Source organism: Anopheles gambiae, chromosome 3 (assembly GCF_943734735.2).
Source record: "Anopheles gambiae chromosome 3, idAnoGambNW_F1_1, whole genome shotgun sequence".
NCBI lineage: Eukaryota > Metazoa > Arthropoda > Insecta > Diptera > Culicidae > Anopheles > Anopheles gambiae.
Genome location: NC_064602.1, coordinates 44,751,837 through 44,770,000, shown reverse-complemented (window position 1 = coordinate 44,770,000; position 18,164 = coordinate 44,751,837). Strand labels below are relative to the sequence as shown.

At 43.8% G+C, this 18,164-nt stretch overlaps 1 protein-coding gene across 5 annotated transcripts in view; it reads left to right on the top strand.

Annotated features, from left to right (window-relative positions):
* LOC1279329 (protein Atossa) overlaps window positions 1–18,164 on the top strand; it is a 32,126-nt gene that overhangs the window by 6,396 nt on the left and 7,566 nt on the right. The window contains exons 1-4 of one of the 5 annotated variants that reach the window (XM_061653350.1): window positions 4,075–6,038; window positions 6,595–6,634; window positions 16,948–17,913; window positions 18,006–18,142. In XM_061653350.1, the coding sequence (XP_061509334.1) occupies window positions 6,608–6,634; window positions 16,948–17,913; window positions 18,006–18,142 (1,130 nt within the window). In that variant the 5' untranslated portion in view covers window positions 4,075–6,038; window positions 6,595–6,607. Of the gene's footprint in view, window positions 1–4,074; window positions 6,039–6,594; window positions 6,690–11,719; window positions 11,966–16,947; window positions 17,914–18,005; window positions 18,143–18,164 lie in introns of those variants that run through there. The other 4 variants (XM_061653353.1, XM_061653349.1, XM_061653348.1 and 1 more) reach the window with 4 other exon arrangements.

Genomic DNA, 18,164 nt, shown 5'->3' with positions numbered 1-18,164 from the left:
TCCGGAATCGATTCCGGAATCGGCTCCGGAATCTGAATCGACTCCGGAATCGGCTCCAGAATTGGTTCCGAAATCGGTTCCGGAATCGACTCCGGAATCGGTTCTGGAATCGAAGTCGGTTCTCGAATTGGAAATGGCTCATAAATCGGCTACCAAACAGAGTCAGTTTCGGCATCGCCTTAAAAAAGGCATTTGAGTCCAATCATACTACGTATTGATAACCGCAAAAATCCAAATTTACTTGTAAAAGATCCATTCTCATGGAGATTCCCGGACTGATTTCGCTCCGGAGTCAACACCGGAATCGGCTCCGGAGCCAACTCCGGAATCGGCTCCGGAATCGACTCCGGAATCGGCTCCGGAATCGGAATCGATTCCAGCATCGGAATCGGCTCCGGAATTGATTCCGAACACGGAATCGGAATCGGGTAGGTCCGATTCCGAGCTCCCACCACTATTTTGTAAGTATAGTACATGATGGAGCACATAAAGCTGCAAAATAAATACATATAAACTGTTTAATAAATAATGTATTACACTATTTATTTAACACGACCACTCTCTCTCTCTCTTTCTGTGTGGTGTGGTGTGACGGATCGGAATCCCCCTGTCTCATTTAATTGTTGAAAAAATGGACTAATTGTGAAAAGTGGGGTACTCACTTCCAGATATCTTTTCTTAATGCTGTAGGTGTGGAGTACAATTAGTTTAAATCATTTAAACTCCACTTAAAATGTGGCCGACCATCTGACTGGAAGTACTCGCTGGGCTTAATTATTATTTAACATACAGCCCTCATCGCGCCCGACACTTTATCGCATCGGAACCTATGAACGGAACTGGTATGGGAGGGGCGAGAATTCAACATGAAGTGTGTAGCGCGTTCCCTTTTGGCGAAACTCACGATTTCGCATCATTATCAATGACCGTGCCACCGTATTCGATCCAACGGCAAAAATACAATTTAAAGAGGTCACCGGCGCTGGTTTTGTACTGTACGACTGGCCAGCAGCGTGCTAAATTACTTTCCATCCATCATTGTGTATGTGTGCAAGGAAGAGCGAGAGAGAAAGAAGGCTGTACAGTCTAAAATATCAGTAATGTATGAAACACATTTGCTTGAAACGATGCATGGGAAAATACGATTTAACAGAACAAGTACCTAATCAAATTACTGATTTCGGTTTCTTCCTCTCCTCTAAATCTGACACTTTGCTTCCTATTATTAGCTGCTGAGTGGCGAGCGAACGAAACATGCACGTTCCTGTCTCAAAAGCTGACAGACATGTCGGAGACGCAATTTACACCCAGCCATCGATGCAGGACTTTGAAGTGAGGTGTGGTGGCTGCCACCTTCGACCGTCCTTATCAGTTAATGACTTACAACACTACAGCGGAACTGACGATAGCTTCTTGTGCGAAACAGTCAGAACAAAGCTAAATGTTTGCCGCATTGCCGTTGACTTCTGGATTGGAGGGCAGAGTTTGACAAATTCCATCGTGTTTTGGATACATAATAAGCCGCCAGATCGTTCACTGCGTTCTTGAAGAGCAACGAGTAAAAGAGATAAAATGTATGATTTTTGTGGCAGCAGACACGAACTCATTCGCTTGTGGTAAGTCGCCCTTCTGATAAGATAAGGGCTATTGAAGAAACCGATAAACAATTGTTTGTTATCCGAAGCAACAAAGCGAACTATTTTGCCTATTTCATATCTAATGCTGTTACAAATAAGTTTTTCCAAAGAGTGTTGTAAAAAAATGTTGTAAAGAAATGCTTCTGGAAATAGCTTTAAATCAGCTGTTACATTTTTACAGCATTTTCCAACACCACGAACCATTGAGGCTGTGGGACGCAGTGTCAGTCGTAGGACTTCCTTTACGGTATCGTCTTGTTAATTTTTTTGGTGCTTTTATGTGTTTGTATATTCTTTTCCTCTAAGCTGCCTGTATGTATTTGTGGGCAAATAATATTCTACATACATGAGTGTACCCTTTTTTCTTCGTTCCCCGTCATCGGAAAGTCAATGGCCTTTCGCGTATCTCTGGGTCGTGTCGTATGCAGGGTGTCTGTTTATTTCGACACATCGCGTCAGGAGTACGATCTCCTCCGTATCCTTCCGTACTCGGTTCCGTCTTAGCAAAGGCCAGGGTTTTTCTTCGCAAGTTAACGTCGCAATACAACGAGCGCGGCAGTACCTTTCACCTTAATAGCAAAATAATGTAGAACGAGAAAGAAAAAGGTGAAACCATTACAACAGCAAAGGGGTAGCAAAAAAAACACCGTTCCTGTGTTCTGATTGATGATGGGCAGTGCGCGGACAGGTTGGGCCTGTTTTGTGTTGTGAATGTGTGCGAAACCGCGTCCTGACATAAATTCATGAAGAAAATAAAACATATACGCAACTCTCTTTGCTTGCTGTAACATTTACAGGCAGTGTAAGCTTTCTGGTGCGTAGGTTTGCCCAATTGCGTAGATAATAAAACGTAGGAACAGCAGAGCAGCACCTCGCGGTCGTGGTGGTGGTGTTGTTGTGCGTAGAGTTTCACCACTTTTCGATGCGCGAAGGTTTGCTGAAACGGTTGTACATGTGTATGGGTGCGAGAGCTATACGTTGAAATCAGTCGTCATTCAAGGGATTGCGTGTGTTTTTTTCTGTTCGTTCCGTTTCGTTTTCATCGTTCGATCTCGTCATATAGCATCCTCTCGCAATGTGAGATTGTTCTCTTCTCGCTCCTCATACTGGGCAGATACACCAGGGGAGAGCGAAAACCAGCAAAGATGGGAGAGCACTTGAGGGGAAGGAAAGGCAGGCAGGTCGGGAAGGAAACGACTATGTGAGAGCGCGTTTGGGGGGCCCTGTGAGGATAAATGGAATTGCGTATTAACGCAAATTCGGTTGCCATGCCATGCTGGGGAGGTTCGCCTTTTGGAGGAAATGACAGAAAAAAGTGTTTTGCTAGTGTTAGTTGCAGAAAAATAACACTCATTTAAGGGCTGGAAATGCTTACCCCAGCAATATTCTGTGAGAATTCGCAGTTTTAAATAAACAAATAAGTCGGACAAATTGCCATCGTGAAGCGGATTGTTCCTGTTAAAGTTTTTGTTAGATTATAGAAAAAAAGTATTTTTTTAGAATAAACCACAAAACAACTCTGGCTACTTTCAACACACAACCATCAACGAACAAACCCATTGTGTGTGTGTGTGTGTGTTAAATGATCCTGCAGACAAGCCACGAACCAACGCAATACTTGACTAAGGACCCACAGACGCAAATGGATAAGACGATACATAACAGAAAACTTGATTTGCCGTGTGTAGAGCAATAGAGATAAAGCTGAACGTTGAATGTATGTATGGTGGTTCAGTTCATATTTATAACGTAGTTGTTTGTGTGTTTTATTGGGTTTTTTTTCGCTTAATTGCTTACTAAATCGTCATGACGCTATATTTGTACAGCGTTCTTCATATCAAGCGACTAGCTAACGATGTTTCAAATCGTTTTCATACAGCTGTATCGTATGGTTTACTCCCTGCACGCTTCCTGGTGCTCTTGTTTACTTGCCTTCCTAAGGTATTATTGGAGAAAAGGTAGATCATGGTTCAATTTGTATACCAACACACAAATACCAACACACACCCCCGTTCTGGCAGGATTCCAAAGGAGAGCACTCTACTGTTGCTTTTCATACCTTTTCAGCTTCACAGGGGCATGTATTTGTGAGCGAGAAAAACATCTTCAGTTTCTAACGTCGTTCTTAGGCAATAATAATAATAGCATTCGAAGCGAAAAAAAAATATACACTGCTCGAAATTTAACACAACAGCTACGATTATTGGTTTATGTTGCGACGATATCCCAGCTCACCCATACCTTTTATGTGGAAAGGGTAGGAGGTGGGGACCAACTGATGGATACCCACGAGAGAGGGGTGTGTTGTTCAGGCGCAGTAGCAGTAGAGAGATAGAGAGAGAGAGGAAAACGGTTTCAATGCTACACGCACACGGTCTCAACATCGACCAGCTGATTTCTGTATATAAAACGGCCCAAGTGTCATATTGCCTACCGTTGCACAGCGAAACAATCAGGCTCTCTCTCTCTATCTCTGTATCTCTCTCCCTCTTTTTTCTCGCTTTTCTGCTACGAGAGCTTGTGATATCCACGGTGACCATGGCATGCGCAACATCAACACCAGTGTAGTTTTCCATTTTCGAACGCTCATCATCCCTTCCTATCAGCCACACATACACACGCACACACCCCTTCGATGTTGGGGGTTAGTGCCGTTGCGTGTTATGTACAATAGTACCGCTCTTCGCCACCTGCTGGCTGTCAGGTCGCAAGCAGCAGAAGAGAGGCAGGCAAAGCGTTCCTCTGGTGTGCGTGTGTGTGATGGTTAATCATTTGTAGACTGTGTGCTGCACTGTGTGGGTAGGGGTTGGATATTGATGGCGATATACACGACAGTCGGGAGGGGGGTAGTGAAAACACATGTGGCCTGCTGAATACGGCAACAAAAACAACACAATTCTAGCAACATTTCGCAGCTTAATTCTATCTAAGCAGTTGTTGCGAACGTATCCGATTAATATAATCGTCTGTCGTTTGCTCCCTAGACCAGCTTGCCCGTATCGCGTAGTTTTTTGTTCTTTGTTTGTCAATATTGCTCGCTTCATATCCGATATAGAAGCTCCCTTGACCCATCCCCTACACCACTGGTGTCACTGTTTGGCAATGGTTTTTAAATTTGACGCTCTGTTCTCTCGTAACTCATACACAATCACACACTGACACGCATATACTCGCGTACACAAACACACACACATACATAAAGCACACCACACCCTGGGTTATGCTTTCAAGCACTATCTTCCGCACATCATCATTCTGGTCGACCGCTGCTAAAGTCTCCCCCACCCGCCCAACACCCACGATCGGTTGCACGATCTGTGGGAGTTTCGCGATGTCCAAGCAGGGTGGCCGCGGGGAGATGGTTCAGGCTCGTGCGCACTTGTATGTGTTTCCGAGCGAAACGGTCGAATGTAAACAGAAATACGAAATAAATAGGTACATGCGCGAATGTGAAAATGATCCCATAGTTAGAGCTCGTAAAAAAGAAGAAGAAGCAACGAAACACGAGGAGGGCGATGTGTACCGATGGGGCCCAGAACCAGCGAGTTAAAGGGGGTATAAACAACTGCTGAGCATAACATATTGAGCTAAAAACATCCAATCGTCCCTTTTTCTGATTTTTTGGGTTTTATATTCATCCCTTCATCGCGTATAACGATGTTGATCAACTATCATTGTATAACGATAGATGTGTATAACATTATTTTAGTTTATTTATTTTTATTTTATTTTTATTGTTCAATTTTGGTTTAAATTTTTATTATTACTTTATAAAAAAAAAACCAAAACTTTGATCAGCTCGATTTAAATAATGATTATTTATTGGAGTAAAAAATTTGCATTTTCTTATTTTTATGTAGTATTTCATTTTTTACAATCTAAATTCCTATTGTTATGGATGTCACTGTAGACCAGCTGTAAACCAGGGACAATCATCACACAGGTTAGCGTATTAATTCTCCCACATCTGTCGTACAGGGAATATAAATCTGGTGGGGTTGTTTGTGTGTTACTCCGCGTCCTCTGTTGTCCAAATGTAGACGACGGTTCTGCTCTGATCTTTTAGAACCTGATTGCTGTGTACGTCATTGCTTTAAACCGTTTATTTTTTATTTTTGAGAGAATGAAAAAAACACAACGGTCCAACAGAGAACGACAGTGGAGAGGAGAGCTATCCAGATCGATTCAATGTGCAGTGTTTGTGTGTCCTCTAGGGTGTAGAATAAGGGCGACTATGTCATGCCTTAGTCAAACACAACTCGGAGTGTTTGTATTTTTAGAGGTGAACGAGCAGATCGTGTAGCGCATGCTGATGATCATGATGACGGCGATGGCGATCGCGGCCTGAGGAGAACTGAACGAAGCAGCAGGCGAGACGCGAGAGAGACCCCGCTAGGCATGGTTAGTGGTTTCCTTTTTTTTGGCCTTTGCCGTTTTAGCGCAAACCAAAGCGCGACCGCTTTGCCCAGAAAGAGGAAGTCTTATGAATATTGGATGAAGTTTTCTATCTACTTTAGCGGTTTGGGTTTAGTTTGTTTCTCCATTGCGTATTTGCCGATGATCGAGAGGGCAATCTACGCATTAGGCGTCAGAAGTTGAAGATTTAAAAAAAAAAACCGGCCCGTTACTATGCGCGAGACATGTTCGAGGGTGGTTTTTGTCGTCGTCCTCGGTCTGCCAACATATGACGTTGCCTCTCTTATACACTCTTACTGCGATTAGATGGTTGATGGAGTTGAAACGAACCATGAAATAAGAAAGATACAATAAAGGTTGCACTTGAACTAAAATCGGGGTCACTTCTGTGCACAGATCTTTTACATTTTATTTGTTTGAAACATGACAAATTCAACCAATTTGCGTTTTATGTTTAATGTAAAAGCAAATAATCTTTTTTTTTTTCAATAACATGAAAATAATAACTAATTTTATTATTGCGTTGTTTTTCTCATTACAGGTATGCATTGCTTATGACGTGCCCACTGGAAATAGATCCCGTGAGTAATGAAAACTCCTGTCGATAAAATAATGTCATTTCGCGACATTCGCTTGGTACGTTTACATAACCACCAGAGGCGTACTCCATTTATCTGCTCCGATGCATGGGAGTGTTGTGTGTATGGGTGAGCTTTGTTTGTGGCACCTGTACTACCCAACACCAAGACGCACATTTCGAAGTGCATTCAGAGTACATTGCAATTGTTATTGATTTCGGTCACCTTAACCTTTGGCTGTCCTTTCCAGTTGTCTTGTTGCTTTTTGTTTGATATTTTTTTTTTATATTTGAATTAAGGATCGATCCATCTACCTTCAAATAATACTTTTTTTTGTACGGTCAATACTCACCCCTTACTTCAACAATTTGAGTGTGATTCAACATTTTCCTTTTTTGTTGCATCTTCGTGTCCCATCAACGATTCTCGTGTTCAATGTTAGCTAACGCGTACATACACACACACACGACAACGTACATGCAGCAAATGCCTATTATGGGTCCGTTTGCAATTACAGTTTCAATGACAGTCACTTAATGTGCAATGAAATCAAGACTCTTTACCTACGTTTGGGGATGAAAAAAAACATGTCCTCTATTTTGGACACTCCATTCGGTGGAATCAAGTTTGACCGCTAGCACATTGATGCTTCATATTCACCATCTTTTGCCACAATGGTAGTTCGGCAATACCATCAACAAATTTATGGCGAGTTTTTCTCGCCTACCGTACGTACCGATCAGCAATCAAATGTACCGAGAGAGCCCATACAATAATTGATTCAGTAATGAGTACATTATAATGTCGTAAATTTGACCAACCCATCTTAAAATTTAAGATTTAGGTATAAGCACACTTTAAACCCAAAACTTATATACCAGCAAAAAACTTTAGTTTGTATATCTAAGCTTATGTAGTGTCCTTCTTGACATCTTTGACCAATTGACATCTTTGACTTCTTATCCACCTACCGCAGTTTGTCCCCAACCCTATTATAGAGCGAGTAAAGCATCCGGTCTACTTTATTTTGCACCCTTTAACCTTCCGGTCTGGTTGATATATATAAGCAGCGTGTGTCAGTTGTGTGCGTTTTCTTCGTAATTAACCTTCAATCGATATCGGTTACTTGTGAATAACAGACAATTAATTCTTATTTGGAACTGATTGCCTGATGTTGTGACGTTAGAAGAAATAACGCTGAAGTTAATATAATCTAAGCAAGGCCATGTGTGCCTACAGCTAAAAATCATACTTATGACTTTGTAGCTGAGCAAATTGAAGAATATAGATTTTTTTTTATAATCCAATGTTGAAGTCACTAGCAATAGAACATTTGCAATATTTCATCAGCAACGATAGCTCAATTTTATTAGAGTCTAAACTTTCTAAACCAATTATGTTCAATTTCTGAACTAAAGTAATAGGGATTTCTGAACTCAACAATACAGGAAGGCAACTCTGTTATGAAATTTAATCATTATGAGACGCGCTTTATACGATGGACCTTGATTGTATTGATGATTTCTTGATCATATTATACAATTGCTATTGTTAAATTGTCAAGTTATTTGGACAGCGTTCTGCTGGATATATTAGTAATTGTTAGCATGAGAAGGGCTAAAATACACATTGCCCTTCAATCAAGGTTTTACGGTAAATATGTGTGTGTGTGACTGAGCAGTGAACTCATATTGAACATTGCAAGTGTGTCTGTGTGAGTGTGTGTGTGGCTCGTTGGCTTCCATCAAGTAACCGTGTGGCACGTGGAACGTATGGATTTCATTAGAATGTAATTTACCTTTGTGTGGGGGAGTGAGAGGCTTGATAGAGAAACAGTACAGCTACAGTGGGCGTGTGTGTGCATTCGATTGAATAAATAGAAGGGGCATCGCAGTAGCAAAGTAACAACTGATCAAATGCACACAAAGCCTTTACCAACATCACCATGCGCGCGGTGCGAAGGTAACACGCGACGTGAGTAAAGATGCTACGGGCGAAACCCAACATCTCAGCTGCGGGTGCCGCTTTGTCTGTGTTGAGCATGCCATTCGATCTTGCCATTCGATTGCGCTGGTTGGGCTGGCCTGCCTTTTATATTACGTGCTGTCGAGATCAACCTGTGCTTCCTCATTGTGCCTCGCGAGAGAGGGTGGTCAGCCGTTGGGTGGAAGCTACGACGTCAATTGCGGTGACTGCGGCTGGAGAATAATTTAAAGGAAAGGGTGTAAGTGAAGTAGCGGCAGCTATTTCTGTGCGCTGCGAGTGTGTATGCGGTCGGGTCTGATTGAGGTTTCTGTTACGCGCGTTGCCGTCACTCACCATAAGACGGCGGAACCTTCCCCACACACCCATTCCATCCTATGGTTCGGTGGGTCGAATCGAAAAAGACCTTAGGGAAGCAACCAGGCTTTGGGTATGTGCGTGTGTGTGCACCGTTAAACTTCACTTTCTTTTTTTTGCCAACGACGTCAAATGGCTGACGCACCGGGTGAAGGCGTGCGGCGAAGGAAGCGGACAACGAGCAGGGGAACGGACTGAGCAGTGCAAGAAAATCGGCACGTGTCGTTTGCAAGCAGAACTGCCCTCTGCCAATTACAGCCGCCCCCCATCTCATCCACATTATCAATTTGCTGCAAGTAAACATCTACATAGTCGCACTACTACTATTAAAGCCAATGCGAGCGTGAGTAGTATGTTTCTCTTGATCGTCGGTTTTGGTACGGACATTTCAAGGACTCGCCAAATGTTGGCCTGGGCGATCATACACACACACGATCGTATCCTTCACTCTTCGTGTCGTCGGTCCCTTCACTCAGGCTCTCGGGCAAACATGCACATGGTGGTACCGATTGTGAAACAGCTGATTGCGTTGGACGACGAGTGGCAACGTTGTTGATTGCGTGTGTTTTACTGCATGAGATAACGAATTGGAAGCAGTGTTCGGGTGCTTGAAATCAGCGTGCATTCGTCTATCATCTAAGTTTGTTAATTTTTTTTTTTTGCTTTCTGTATCTAGTACTATCGACCCTTATTTTACCTCCCTGGCAGGCGTGTTATGTCAATGCAGTACAAGCGTCCATTACCGGTTATCCGGAGTGTGCATGTATGGGATTTTTCGTTCAAGGTCTCGCACGTTAATTACGACGCACACACTGAAGGTTCTTGTAACGTTTCTTCTAACGTGGTGTCTGTAGCAGTTGTAGATTGGTTCATTTTGGGTAACTATTTCTAAGCTATGCTTCAATAATGCAATATTTTAGTACAAATTCGCAAACTTTCGCAACATATATAATGGTATAAATCGTGTAAATCAAACGTTGATTTAAAATGATGTAATATAAAAGAATGAAACAAGGTCAAACCAATTTGTTCATCCTTGACGTGGTGACTAGACCTAACCATGGGACGGACCCCAAACCTCGATCGAAATTTAACCGATAACAACACATCATCAGAAATCGTTGACCTTGCGGTGGTAGAATGGTTGTTCGCGCTGTTGATAATGTTGCTATGTTTGAGTAGTATGAGATAATATTTTTTCATTATTTTTTGTTTTCTTCTTGGCCTTGCTCGGCTTTGGTGTTGGCTTTTGGACTATGTTTTAGCGGATATAACAACACAAAAAATTCGTTTACCATGTACATGCACATTTATAGTACACACAAATAAGCAACAAAATCATCTTTCGTTCCAATTAACAAAATCATCTAGTTAATTTTTCTCATTCAATTTGATTGCCGTAGAACGCCTTGAAGTATTTGTATGATTTAATAAAACAAAACGGACTTTCGCTGTTGCCTGTAGTAGAAGCAGAACATTCTTCTTCTCGCTGTCGCTCAAAAATAGAACTGTGTCATGTACGGCGAGTCGACGTGTTCGACGGTCGATGGTTTCTAATTTAGTTCATTCGGTTTAAAAGCAACCTTCTGGTCGCGCAACTCTGATCGCGATCATCGCAAACGCACATACGTTTGATGTGGATCTTCTCACCGCCGGACGCATGGGTGCGCGGTGACTGAAAGAGATTGTGTGTGATCCCGTGACACCCTTTTACGATAGTTGTATGTTTTTCCACGGCCTCGCTCAAGTGACCGACACACATACACCGACTTTGACTTTGCCTGCTCATGGACCTACGAGCAGGTACAGTTTTCTTTTTGCCTTATGTTAAATGGCACAGGAGTTGATCACTTATCCAAAATGCTTGACGTAAAAAGGTATTTATAACAAATGCGGATGTTGTTTTGATGAGAATGTAAAGTACAAAATACGCAAATATTGAAGGATCACCACGAGAAATGCCGCGTATACGTCATAGTCGTGGTGGATATTAGTTAATAACAAATCAACATATATTTCCTGCACTTGTTCTGCAACCCTCTGCTTGGTAGGTACTGTTGCCCTTTCACCACAATCAGCTTCATTTGAGTCCAATGATCATCGCCATCAAAGACGACTGCGCATAATTAACTTTCACTGAAATCTTTCCAATGTTCCAATGAAGTAAGGAATCGGGGGCCTGACTTTACGAAACGTGTTGCTTCAACTTGTTGCGTATTTCTAGTTGGGGTAGTGTGGATTTCTCTGTAGAAAAGGGGGAAAAATCGAACGGCCAGTAGGAGGGTGGTTTGCATGTGCCGCACTCTGGCAGGGGGTAGAAGCAAAACCGGTCCGAGGGAAATCTCTCTCTTGCCTTGCCTTTCTTGCGGCACTGCACCTTGCCACGTGTATGTCTCTCCTTTGGCGATCGCCACAGAAAGAAGGTGGCTTAGTAGTTGGCACTTGTTGGCTTTATTTATATGAGCGTATTTTCGTACTACTGTGGAGCGTTCTGTTGTGGCAGCAGAGGAGCGCGCAGCACGTGCCGTTAAAAGTAGTACGTTGTACAGTGTTGGCCATGTAGCACACACAGACCTGCGTGTTGCACTGTAATGTCTTGGCTTTCGTATTGGAAGATTGTTTATGAACATTCTGAAAATATTGTTAAATTAACCCTTCTTCAGGCGTATGTTCGGGTGTATCAGAATTTAATTGCTCATTTGATCATTTAAATTCCTATTTTTACCAATTATTTACATGTGCCGAAAGCCATGACCACGACCCTTGCATTTCAACATCCAGAGTGCATCCATAATGATTAATGTCTTCAAAAGGACAGAGGCTGAGCAGGATGTTATTCCGACGTGTGTGTTCGATTCACCTAATTGAGTCGCTGTATTCGAGCACGCCTTCAACGCCTGATCACTGACGCTATGGCTTTCATCGATTACTACATTATCAATCGACAGCAGAGAGTGAGCCTGGAGACTTCACACACCGTAGTGGTGCCCCATCGTACGTAAAGTCATACACTGAGTTTGCAGTTGTTGAATTTAACTCGGCGTTATTTATACACACTCTACGCAAGCATAATACAAACGGCATTCTCGCGCAATCGCACTTGCCCGGTGTCGCTGGCCATACTGTGCGCCTTTTACCTTTGCCCTCTCGAGTCCAGACGATTGAGACGTATCGTAATCGCTTCTTGTTCGTATAAAACTCAAAACCAGCTATTTCCAGTTCCTTAGGGCACTTTTGTTCATAGCAGTGTTGGTCTCGCATGCGTAGAATGCATGTAGCTGGGGGGAAAGTATTTGCAAGCAGAATCGACTAACAGATTCGTTCAAAATTTGCCATTGTAAAATGCCTTCGCTTCACGGGGGGGTTCATTTAAGAGTTTGGGACATTCGTCGAAAAGGTTATCGCATAATAGCCGCACGCTCACGATAAGGCGACGACCGTACGCAACAAACTGCTTGCTTAAGTTGTGCATATTGGTTTGGTGGTGGGCTACCAACATGTATGACGCTGCTGCTTACTCTCTGCACGGAGATAGCATGCTTCAGTGGTTGGTGGAATGTTCTGATTGCTCCGCTTGTTGAACTTCTGAACTCCTGGCAGCAGCAGTAGTAGTAGTAGCTCGTCGAACGATCTCGTAAAGTTTTCCCGGAACTAACCAGGGGGAAGTATGAAGCAGTTCAGTAGACGTAGACTTCGATATTTGCTTAATCAAAGAAAGCATTACCATCTGAAGGACGGTCAACAACTTGGGTCGCCGCCCCTCTGGATCATTTACTCGGAAGGTACATTTACTGATCTGGCCAGGCAATCATTGTGTCTGGTCTGGTCCTTGCACTGGTGTGCTATTTACACAAGCGATGCGGCTGTACTGTACTGCTTTGGAATTGGTACTGATCTTCGCACTTCAAGAAGGTGAACTGCTAGCATCTTCAGTCTCAGCGTGTGTCGTTGACAGTTGACTTGAGTTAAATGAACTGTGAATTACTGGTGTTTGTCAGCGGGTGTGTGTCTAGCCATGGAATACTAGGCGAGAAGCATCGGACGGAAGAAATGCGAGAAATGCGCGGCACCGTTCGAGAGGAACCATCTGCGTCACACCGTCTTGAACGTGTTTACTGATCCCCGTCCAGATCTTTGCGTGGGTCGGTCTCTTTTTCCTTTATTTTTATCGACCTCTTGACGTGGATGTATAATTAAGTTATCGAATGAAAGGGGAAAACGCTACGGAATTGGGTATAATATTGTCGAACGCTGATGGTTGCCAGGACTTGAGCGTTGGGTGAACTTTTTGTGAACTCCAAAGCTTCAGTTTCTATGCTTCAAACATAATTCCTTCCATATAGAATTCTTGCAAGCTGTACTTCAGTGAGACTATCTATATGTAAACATTACAGTAATCTCAAAAGGTTTATCTGATACATCTTTCGATTTTGCAGACAACTGCTGTGCCACCTTTCTCTGTTGATCAACCTTGTACGAAAAAATGGGTTAAACGTATTGGCAGTAAAAACTTAATGAGTCTCCCCCCAATCAGTCTGTCCGTTCAATGAAGAGCTACTGTGGCGGTTGGTATTACTTTCTGAACGTCGGCGTGCTTCGTGATTGCTTTTGCTTTTACCATTAGAAGACCTGTCAGGGAACAATCACGCGTGAGAGGATATCTTCGCCAGTTTTGGATGTAGGTATTGGCGTAATCTTATAGCAACATTAGTTTCCCCTTTTTTCCTGTCCTGTGTCTGCGTCACCGTTGACGAATGCTTAACTAGATGACTTTTGCGTTGAATCGCAATAGCCTTTTGAACGATTCACGCAACTATACTTCTCTGCTAAGCGATCGTGATGACGATGGCGAACGACGGTGATGTTAAAACTCGATGATGACAATTTCAGTTCCATCAAAATCACGTGTTGTTACCTCACCAGCAGAGGCAGTCCCGCCGCTCCGCTCGCTCGCTCACTCGCTCGTGCCATGAACAAAGAAAAGAAACAAATCGCGTGTGGGGTTGTTGTATATAGGAAATCAACTGTTATGAGTAGGGGTAAACAATGATTCCAACCTTGCGTTTTAGGTTCTCTCATTGAAGAGGGAAAACCACCGTTTTCGCCTCACGCCCTTCTCAGCTGGTATGACCTCACCGCTCTCGATGCTGGAGCTGCTGCTGCTGCTGGAAGATGTCATGTTGCTGCTTGTGTTTCGATTTTGCTCCACCGAGTGACGCACGTCATCGGGTTCTCTTGCCCTGCTTGTTGGCCTGGTTCGCTCCTATTTCGCTTCAGGTTTCATAAGTTGGTCGATTTTCTCTCCTCTCTTGAATTGCTTGCAACATAGTCGTCCCTTGCTTCGGCTCGATATATTCGCTATCTACCACTCTTGCCGCTCCTAGGCGAACCCTCCTTCCTTCAATCGTTCGACCTCAACATGCGCCGTTTTCGCCTTTGCCTTGATTTCGATAGTACATAACGGTAGGCGATGGGGGTGCTATTGTGCAGCATGGGCGAGCTTTTTCACATAGCTTTTGACGCTCGGACACATGGTCACGCACACAGGCGCAGAAAAAAACATATGATTTCTCAGCCGTACACAGCACTACCGACGGGGGCAGTTGAGAAAATTGAACGCTTCTGATGATGAGAGCAGGGGGAAAAATAGAGTGTGACTTGGGAACAGTGGATTGCATGGTTATTGGAGTGAATCGTTTGTATTTCCGATGGAACGCTATTCCGGTGCAAAATATGCCCATTTTAAGGCTATGATTTGTCAAAAGACACATCGTTCCTTTATTTTTTTTTACCTGTAATACCGTTAAGGCTGTAGGGTCAATTATGCTATCTTCAATCAGTGTTATCAATTTACTCCAAACTAATTACCTTTCCAGCATTTATTCAACATACATAGGCATGCTCACAAGCAGCTCTATCATTGAACTCTCTCAATTTCTTATTTGTGTCTCGCAACATTTCTACCCTCGCTTGTAAAAACAATTCAAATATCCATTAATAATGCCCTAAATGCATTCCCGTTTAGCTTCTTTTGTTAAGATTTTCAGCTTGCCGGGAACTATTTTTAAAAGCACAGCAAGGTTCTAAGGGTGTAAAAGGTATATATGGTGACCTAGTTTTCATCGCCCTTTTTAGGTGTCCACCAGCAGCAGCAGCAGCTCGTACCACATCAACATGAGGCGGTATAGGCACCTAAGACCCCAAGAACGTCAGCACGGCTTTAAGAATCTATTGGCATAGTGTGTGCGATACATACATAAGACAGCACACGCACCCCCAAATGGGGCCACCCGAAGCAACAATGCTTCCTCTTCTTTCATCTATTTTCTCTCGTTTTATGCTTTGTCGTTATGCAGAGAGAGCGAGAGAGATAGAGAGAGAAAGATAGAGAGAAGAGAGAAAGGGAAAAGCAATACATTGAAGGGAGTTGTCCTACAGAGTAAGTGGGACAAAGTGCCGACCAAGGCAGGGGAGCTCACATTTTCCTAACTCCATCTACACGTTTTCCGTCCATCGGATAGTTGAATTTTAACGAGAGTAATCCTCACCGACCGTAACGGTCTGTGTATGTGTGTGAGTGTGTTTGTTTGTTCGTTTTACTACTTTCGGCATTCATTTCCCTTTCACTCTCTATGCACTGCATTGATCATTGTGTTTCTTTTTTTCTTATGTTTTCTAACATTCTTCTGTTAAAATAAACAAAAGAACAAATGTCTATTAACTATTGGAAGTTTAATGTACATGTTTCATAAAAAAAAAAATAGAGGAATATAGTAAAGTTTATATATTTGTAAAATAATCATTTTAAAGCAATTGTTGCATTTCCATTCCTTGTTTTGCAATAAAACAATGCATTAACTACAATGTGCCAAAAAATAAGTAATAAAACTATAAAACAAGAAACAAAATGAATGCTCAACGTTATCCACGTTTCACTTCCTTGTCTTTTTGGGTGTCGCCTCATGAAACGCCACGTACAACAACCAAAAAAAAAAGCCAAACTAGAAGAACGTGTGACATTTAGGGGTTTACTTTTGTAGCTTTAAACAACACTGGTGAATGGAATGTTGCCAACTATCACATTCGCCATCGTTTGCCCGCTGGTTGGCGTACTTGGCACAGAAACAGGCCTCGTGTTGTGTCTTCACCAATTCACGGTCATTTCGAACGTTACGAATGTCCACCAGCAGCCAGCACCATCGACCAGGTGGGGATACCTTTCGGACGTTGAGTTGACTGTTGCCAGCACCAAACCACCCTGAAACGCTACCAGCCAGTGGTGTCGGGCACGTGGAATGAACCAAGCACCAAGCAGCCAGGTCCACTGCCTCCCAATTTCCAATCCTATATTGAAATGAAATCGACCTAAAAACGTGGCTAAGCAATTGCCTCCCTCGGGTTTGTGTCGCTATGCTGTCGTGTGCCCATTATTCTTCAGAGCATTTAGTGTGTCCGTCCGGGGGCTATATACACGCACGCGACGTTCGATGATATGTGTGTGTGTGTGTGCCTGTATTTGGTTGCATAATTTATGTAGGCAAGCAGCGACATCACCTGCAGCAGAGCACACTCGCGCTCACTCCATTCGCTTACATTTACACTTTGTGAAGGTTGATGGGTGTGTGTTGCGCTGTTACTAGAGTATCTCCTCTGATCATAGGAGGGCTCATGTTTTATGGGCTATATTTTGCATGCAAAGATTGAACTCTTATTTTATCTTTCCCTTGGTTCTACACGCCGAAGGCCACCGTCACCTCGTTAGACAACAATCACTCTCGTATTCGGAACATTGGCAAATAGACATTTGCTAGCTAGCAGCACAGTATGGTCGGAACAAGTTTACAAGCTTGTTTGAACATTGCTCACTTGATTGATTAGAAAGTATTTATTTACTTACAACTCACACCTGAAGTAAAGAAATTGCTGCAAATCGTATTTACATTTTTTAAATTATTATTTTTTTCTTCACAATTTAGATGCACAGCGGTAGCTCCATATCACCAAAACATCCCGCCATACCGATATCAATCGGTATAGCCTCTCTGGTACTTGAGGGAAGATCATCCGCGCTAGATGACAGCTCGATCCACGCTCCGTCCACGTCGTGTGCTGCCACCTCGAGCGTTCTCGCCAATGGCCATGGGACAGGCGACGGTGGTGCCGGCGGAGGATCTTCCTCCGGTTCCGGAGGTGCTGGTGGCGAGGATGATGAGGACGGTGGGTTTTGCAGACAGAAGCGTTCGAGCGAGGGCACTGGAGCAGGGGCATCGTCGCTTCAGCAGTGCAGTCTCTTGGCCATCAACGAGTCACACGGCAAATCGTTGGCGATGTCCTGCTGCCACACACCGGACGAAGCGCAACGAATCAATCTGAAGCTACAGCAGATACGATCTTCCTGCCCAAGCACGAGCAAGGACGAAGTGCAGCAGCTGGTGACAGTGTCGGGCGAACCGAGCCGTCTGCCCGGAGGCCGCAGACATGAGCGGGAGCTGTACCAAACGTACTCCAATGCCGCCGGTCAGCGCGATTCCCTCGAACGGGGAACCGCATCGTCAGCATCATCGGCTGCATCCTGGGTATCGCATGACCACGCCGCCATCTCATCGGCTGCCGCTGGTGTCGTTATCTATAGTGGATTCGAGAAAATGAATGTACTCGGCACCGTGTCGCCCATCAAGAATCACCCGATGGGCAACAGCTTCATAAACTTTTCCTCCCCAACGCCGACGGCGGGTGCTGCTGGAGCAACATCGTCCGCTACGGTCAATGCTATCCAGTCCCGCAAACCAGTGGCTGGCGGCGGGTCGTCTTCGTCGAAGCTACAAGCGTCGTCGCGTCCGCGCGAAGGACCGCACTGTGAGCAGTTCCTGAAGAAGATCGGACTCAACAAGCCGGAGGCAGCTGATGGACCGGAGCATCACTGCAGCTATCGCAACAAATACGTAAGTTGTTTTCAATAGCACGAAGCAAAATTGCATTACGTTTGTGCAGATGATACATACCAGCGATTTGTTGCTTGTTCTTCTATTTCTAGTGTCTTCGCTGGCAGGTGTACTTCAAGCAGCTTTCGTCCATCCTGACGAACGGTGAAGCGGTTTGCATCGAGGTGTATCTCGGACCGGAAAACCATACCATACTCCTGGAGCAATGGATTCTTAAGCTAGTGATGACGTAAGTAATTCGCAGTCAACGC